Source organism: Bison bison, unplaced genomic scaffold (genome assembly GCF_000754665.1).
Source record: "Bison bison bison isolate TAMUID 2011002044 unplaced genomic scaffold, Bison_UMD1.0 scf7180017864530, whole genome shotgun sequence".
Taxonomy (NCBI): domain Eukaryota; kingdom Metazoa; phylum Chordata; class Mammalia; order Artiodactyla; family Bovidae; genus Bison; species Bison bison.
This window is the reverse complement of record NW_011495080.1, coordinates 1957706-1964653: the sequence shown is the minus strand read 5'-3', so window position 1 is coordinate 1964653 and position 6948 is coordinate 1957706. Positions and strand designations below refer to the sequence as shown.

The 6948-nt window shown below is 48.3% G+C and overlaps 1 protein-coding gene across 1 annotated transcript in view; it reads right to left on the bottom strand.

Annotated features, from left to right (window-relative positions):
* SLC13A4 (solute carrier family 13 (sodium/sulfate symporter), member 4) overlaps window positions 1–6948 on the bottom strand; it is a 41926-nt gene that overhangs the window by 10253 nt on the left and 24725 nt on the right. The window contains exons 6-8 of the mRNA XM_010831625.1: window positions 5997–6036; window positions 4989–5066; window positions 3131–3315 (exon numbers count right to left, since the gene is read on the bottom strand). Of these exons, the coding sequence (XP_010829927.1) occupies window positions 3131–3315; window positions 4989–5066; window positions 5997–6036 (303 nt within the window). The remainder of the gene's footprint in view (window positions 1–3130; window positions 3316–4988; window positions 5067–5996; window positions 6037–6948) is intronic.

Genomic DNA, 6948 nt, shown 5'->3' with positions numbered 1-6948 from the left:
CTCTTGAGAGTCCCTTGGACTGCAAGGAGATCCAACCAGTCCATTCTGAAGGAGATCAACCCTGGGATTTCTTTGGAAGGAATGATGCTGAAGCTGAAACTCCAGTTCTTTGGCCACCTCATGCGAAGAGTTGACTCATTGGAAAAAACTCTGATGCTGGGAGGGATTAGGGGCAGGAGGAGAAGGGGACGACAGAGGATGAGATGGCTGGATGGCATCACTGACTTGATGGACGTGAGTCTGAGTGAACTCCGGGAGTTTGTGATGGACAGGGAGGCCTGGCGTGCTGCGATTCATGGGGTCACAAAGAGTCGGACACGACTGAGCGACTGAACTGAACTGAACTGAAGCTAAATGGTCCTTAAGAAGACATACAGCAGAGTTAACAGTACAGCTAATGATAAAAGTATGGTAATATATTATCGAGAAGTCACTTGACAGTGGCAGCTGTACTGAGCCCAGCCAAGAATTATGAAATAAGCTAAAATGGCATCCAAGCCACCAAAATTGATATCATGGAAGTGTATAAACATCACACTCAGGAGACTCACTCAGATCTGTTTCTTCTTAATTTATGTAAAGATTCTGATAAATTTACCACCCAAGACATAGACTAAAGGAATAGGAATTGTCCCAGAAACTAAACCAGAAGGGCAGAAACTCAGAGCTTGGGCAGAGTACTGTGGTGTGAAGAGCTCAGGTCCTGGGGAGTTAGGCCTTAAACTTTGCTGGATCCTTCCTCCTCCCATCTCCTTCCTCATTTTCCTTCCTCTCTCCCTGCTTGGATCCCATCCCCTCTGGTTTTCTCAGTGCCATCACTCTGTCAGTCATCCCCTCTCTCGGGTGTTTAACTATTCTCTCATCTGGATCATTCCTATCAGTGCTTAAATGTCTTTCATCTTAAAAGCCCATTCTTGACCCCGCTTTGTCAGTCAGTCAGTCATGTCCAACTCTTTGTGACCCCATGGAATGCAGCAGGCCAGTCTTCCCTGTTTTTCACCATTTCCCGGAGCTTGCTCAAACTCATTGTCTCCTCCTGCCTTCAATCTTTCCCAGCATCAGGGTCTTTTCCAACGAGTTGGCTCTTCACAGATTGTCAGGTGGAGAGTGCTGGAGCTTCAGTTTCAGCATCAGTCCTTTCAGTGGATATTCAGGATTGATTTCCTTTAGGATTGACTGGTTTGATCTCCTTGCAGACCAAGGGACTCTCAAGAGTCTTCTCCAACACCACAGTTCAAAAGCATCAATTCTTCAGCACTCAGCTTTCTTTATGGTGCAACTCTCATATCTGCACATGACTACTGGAAAAACCATAGCTTTGACATATGTACCTTTGTCAGCAAAGTAATGTCTCTGTCTAGGTTTGTCATTGCTTTTCTTCCAACGAGCAAGCGTCTTAATTTCATGGCTGCAGTCACCATCTGCAGTGATTTTGGAGCTCAAGAAAATAAACTCTGTGCCTATTTCCATTGTTTCTCCATTTATTCGCCATGCTTTACCCTCCCTTTATTATCACCCCATCTCTCCCCTTCCCTTCACAGCCAACTCTGCATTTCTTCATTTCCATCTTACTCCTCAAACTACTGAAATTTGGCTTCTTTTCAGGTCACTTGACCAAATTGTTCTTGCCTAGATCACCAGTAACCTCCATATCAAGAAATCTAACGGATACATTTTTGTCCTTACTTTGCCTGGTCAGTCAACAACTTTAAACAATATGGACCACTTTCTTCCTTTGGGTAGAATGACACTAGATTTTCCTCTTCTCTGTCTGATACTGTTTTATTCTCTCTTTTCTAGTCTAATTTAAATGTTTTTCTAAAAAAGTATTTACTTATTATTTGGCTGTGTCAGGTCTTAGTTGCAGCACAGGGGATCTCTCATTGCGGTGCCTGTACTCTTGAGCTGTGGTGTGTGGGTTCATTTCTCTGAGGCATGTGGGATATTAGTTGCCTGACCAGAGATAGAACCTATGTCCCCTGCATTGCAAGGCAGAGTCTTAATCACTGGACCAACAGGGAAGTCCCTAAATGTTTGTGCTTAATGTTTATTCCCCTGATCTCCTTACTCTGTGTGTTCTCCCTGAGTAATCTCCGTCACTCTTAGGGCTTCAGGTTCCATATGCAAGTCACTAGGACCAGCCATCATCTACTTTGTGGGGCCCAGTGCAAAAGGCAAATGTAGGGCCGCTTGTTCACTGACAGCAGGACCTTAAAACCCACATGAGGCCCTTGTGAGCCTGGTGGCCTGGGGGTGACACAGGTGGCCACCCCGACTCCACATCTGTGTCTTTAGCCTAAAAATGGCTCTTGAGATCCAGGGACGTGTCCACCCGGACATGTCCACTTGTTTATCAGCATTTCCTCATCTTTACCCTCATGTAGGTCAAGGGCAGCTCTGTTTCCCCAGCTGCTGAAGCCCCGACTCTGAAAATGAGTCCAGGGCTTTCCCTCTCTCAGGCTTTTCCTAATCCGACCTCAGAAGCTCGCTCAGTTCAGGCCATTTCTCCTTCCACTGTTATCCAGGCCGCCATCAGGTCTGTCCTGGGCACCGGCAGCAGCAGCCTGGATCGTCCTCCTGCCTTTTCCTTCCCAAATTCCATGGTCCATTTTTAAAATCCAGAATGCATTTTCAAAACTGTAAATGTGATCACCTCACTCCCTGCCTATAATTCTTCAAAGGCTTCTTCCAGCTTTTTCGCATGAAGTCCAAGTTCCTTCATGGGCCTTGTGAGGCCCTGTGCAGTCTGCGTATCCACCTCCCTGGCCTCCTTTTGCCCTCTGCCATTGTCTTTATTTTCTCTGCTCTCTTGCCTCTGAGCCTCCTACACTGTTTTGTCTGGAAGATCTCCCTTTGTCTCGTTTACTCCAGCTCAGGCTCCAGGTCTCTACTTTCACTGTCACCTCTTTGGGGAGGCATTTCCTCCCTCTAGACTATTCCCCCACCCGCTCCCACCACCCTTGCAGAATCCCACCCTTCTCATCACGTTTAACTGTAATGACTTGATCATTTCTCTGGCCCTTGGTACAAAAGCTGCTCTGATTCTATTTTCTGTCATATCCTTAGCAGCTGGGTCTGTTCCTGACACATGATGGTTTGTAAATACTTGTTGACCAAGTGGATTACTCACTTGTTGAAGTGCTCCAAGAAGATGAGGCTGGTGGAGGTGCCGATGATGGTGGTCAGGCCCCCGATGGTGGCGGCATAGGAGATGCTCAGAGAGAGGCACTTGCAGATCATTTGGTCATGCTGGGACTTGTACTTTCTTTTGAGCTCCTGGTTCCTGGAGCTGGGGGTGAGGACTGGTGGCTTTTCCTACCAAAGGAAAGTCAGTGAATTTCTCTAACCCAACTTGGGCTTCTGGCCCACAAAGCATGAATGACCATTGTGCAGTGGAAATGTTCTGAGCTTGGGTGTCAGATGGGTCCCAGTCCTAGTTCTACTCTTGCCCTGCTAGGTCATCCCCATCTGAACTATAGTTTTTCTTCTATGAAATGGGGAAAATCCAGTTTCCTCTGCCAGGTTGTTGTAAAGAGTAAATAGAAAGTACTTGGAACCCTTCCTGGTATTTAACAAATGGTAAGCTATTAATATTGTTATTTTTGTTGTTATGAATATTAACAGTTATGTTTTTTACTTGAATTCCAGTAAAACTGACTGCTCTCCACTTCATGTTTAAGTACCAAATAGAAGATGGTTATTCCCTGTGGAGTTACAATACAGTCCTGGTTGGGAAATGACTAAAAAATAAGCTTTGCATTATAGAAAGAGTCCAGCTTTCACTGGACAGAGAGTCAGTGTGTTTCTCTCCTCCCTTCTTTCTCACTTCTTCTTGCCTGTTGATTTTTCCTCCCCTCTTTCTCCTCCCCCTCAGTTTGCATAGGAATCTCAGCCTTGCCCTGGTCTTCTCAGGCCCTGCATGGTCCACGTGATGGCCTTTCAGGGTCAGAGGTTTCTGACCTCTGATCTCAGCTCTGGGCTTAAGAAGCCAGTGCCCCTCTGTCCTGCCAGGTCCATGAGACTAGGAGTAGCCTGGTACAAATGTCACCAGGCCAGGCCGTGGGGAGACCGGGGGGCAGAGGCCACCCTGCCACAATTCTCAAAGCCCATAACCTCTGCCCCATCTTCCTACAAGGGCCCAGAAAAGGCTGGAGCCTTCCACATTCTCCTGAAAGAGTCCTTGATTATAAGAGCTAGAGAAGACCTCAGAGAGTCTCTGGTCCAGTGGTTTCCCATGATCCTTTCTCCTAATGAAAACTGACATGGACCTCCAATACAGGAAACAAATACGGCATTTAATGGGCATATATCGATGTTTTAACTGAAAGTGCATTTGAATCAAGGTCCTCGTCTTATTAGCTCCAAAGCCTTGGGTACATCTCTCTGCATCTCTGTAAAAATGCAGTTCAAAGTTGCTACCTCATTGGGCCAAGACTAGAGGGCAAATGCACGGCACAGTGCTTGGTATTCAATAAACAATGGTATTTGTTTATGATGAGACGGATGTCACATAATTGAGATGATTTTGATGAACACAAAAACTTAAAATCTAGGGTTATAAGTAAGAGTTGCAGTGTGACGCCAGCTTTCACATCTGTTTTACTTCTGCATTTTTGTTTCAGTGATAAAAGTTCCAGGAAAATCAGGGAACAGAAAAGCAGTTGCCTTAAAAATCTCAGGATATGTGAACACAATATTTGCAGTGGCCCCAAAGCACCTTTGAGGAGTAGTGTGGACACTTCTGATCTAGACTGAGCCTCAGTTTTAAAGCTGACAAGACTGGGGCTCGGGCAGTGGGATAACTTGCTGAAGTCAGCAGTGAGTGGGATGCCTTGTCTCTGCGGCACACACAGACCTCACACACAGGTGGCTAAAGTGGCCTGGTGGCAGCCTGCCTGCCTGACACCCTCACAGCTGCAGGAACAGTGACCCCTGGGAGCTTGGGTGTGTCACGAAGGAAACAGGATCAGGAGGTACTTTTCCATTACCTGGGATGGGTGCTGCTTCCTGCCTGGGAGGTTTGCTGTTTCGGCAGAATTGGTGACTGTGGGCACACCATTCCGGTTCTGTCGGGACAAAGACCATCACACCATCAGGAGGAGGATGTGGGGTCTGGAGAAGCCACTGGATCACCCTGGGGGGCACCATGCCTCTGTCTCCCCTCCCTGGGGACTTGGGGAGCAGAGCCAGGGTGAACAGGTGGTAGACAGCCACCCCCACTGTGCCTGCCTCCCTTTCACAGGTTCCTGTCTGACTGGAGCCAGGCTCCCCATATGAAGAGGCTTTTGAAATATGGAAAAACATGGCTCTGTCCTTAGAGGAGAGCTTGGCTTTCTAGAACTCCATTAGCTCATGAAGAACCCTTCATTTTAACACAGAGAAAATGAAAAAGAAAATGCACACAACCAAGTCCATAGTTTGGACCGATCAAGGCCCATCCATTGGGACTGAGGTGAGAAGTGATGTAAAACCAGCCCCAGGGGAGGGGCAAGGCTGAGCAGTGTGTGGGCAACTTGACTTTCACCTTTAAACTGTCCCCTTTTGTAGTATGATTTTTGTAAATGAACCCCTCCTGAAAGGAGTCTAAGGGTGAATCCGTGGATGGCTGACTATTGGGTTTCTGTGAGGAAAGGTTAGTTAGCCTGTCCCTTTGTGAAGCTAAGCCCAGAAACCAGGCCTGGGGTTCAGAACTGCTCGAAGCCTCACATGTCCAGGCTCAGGTGAGCACCTCTGTGCCCTCCCATCTGAGAAGGTCACTGGGTTCTCGACAAGCTGCCAGGCATCTCTGTCTTTGAGTTACCTTTTTTTTGTATAAATGTTTTTTGTGGCTGCACGGTGCAGTTTGCAGGATCTCTGTTCCCCAAGCAGGGATCAAACCTGCACCCCTTGCAATGAAAAGGCGGCATCTTAACCGCTGGACCGCCAGGGAAGGCCCCATGAGTCATCTTGAGGGTCTTTTAAGTATTTCAAAGCACAGAGGAAACCCAAGGCCATACCTTGTTCTGCATCAGGGAATTGAAGTCTGCATTTGACGTGCTGGAAGAGAACAAAGAAGGTGGGGAAAACAGCAGCGGCCCAGAATGGCTGAGATGGGGATTCTCCCCACATTGGGTTTTGGTATAAAGGACCCTTCTAGACTTGGGTGTTCTTGGCTACAAAGAAGACAAATCTCACCTTTGAGAGATGTGGTAAGGATTTGTGGGGACAAGGGCAGGGTGTTGCATTTGAAGGGAAACCGAGACTCCTAATAATAGCTAACATGGAGCTGAGCACTCATGAATGGATTTCAATCCTCATGACCTTGTTAATCCTCACAGCAGATCTGTGGGGCAGGTACTGTTACCTACACTTACAGGGTAGGAGTCTAGGCAGAGGGAGGTTACTAGCTTCCCCGGGGGGCCTGGGTACTAAGTGATGGCACCAGAGAGGAACATGTCTGCCTGCCTGGAGAGCCTGGGGCCCTGGACTGTGGTCTCATGGGCTGACCATCTAGAAGGAGAAACGTGAAATGCTTCTCTAAGGTGAACAGGAGCAGGGAGGGCCAGGGCCACATGTGGTAAAAGGCACAGGAGAGAGGGGCGAGCTTCTCAGTAGCAGCTGCACCCCCCAGGGTGGGAGTCACCGTGGGTGCCGAGTCCCTCCCACCCCGGCCGCTCTCCAGCTCTGCTTTGGGGACAGAGGAAGGTGGGGATGTAACACCAGCCTTACTGACTTCCACTCAGCATTAAAGGCACGTTTCTGGTCCGTCTTAGCTCTGAGGACAGCGGGTCCCGTGAGCTCAGCCACTGGGAAAGCCAGTGAGGTGCTGGACACATAGGCAGGATGTGGGGCCCTGCGGTCGTCACCCACCTCCAGGCTCTATCAGGAGTTGGTGGAGCTCGGAGGGAAGCGTTCATTGGAGGGCGTTGTCAGCCTGGGGGGAGTATTGTGATATTCCCCTGTCCTCCT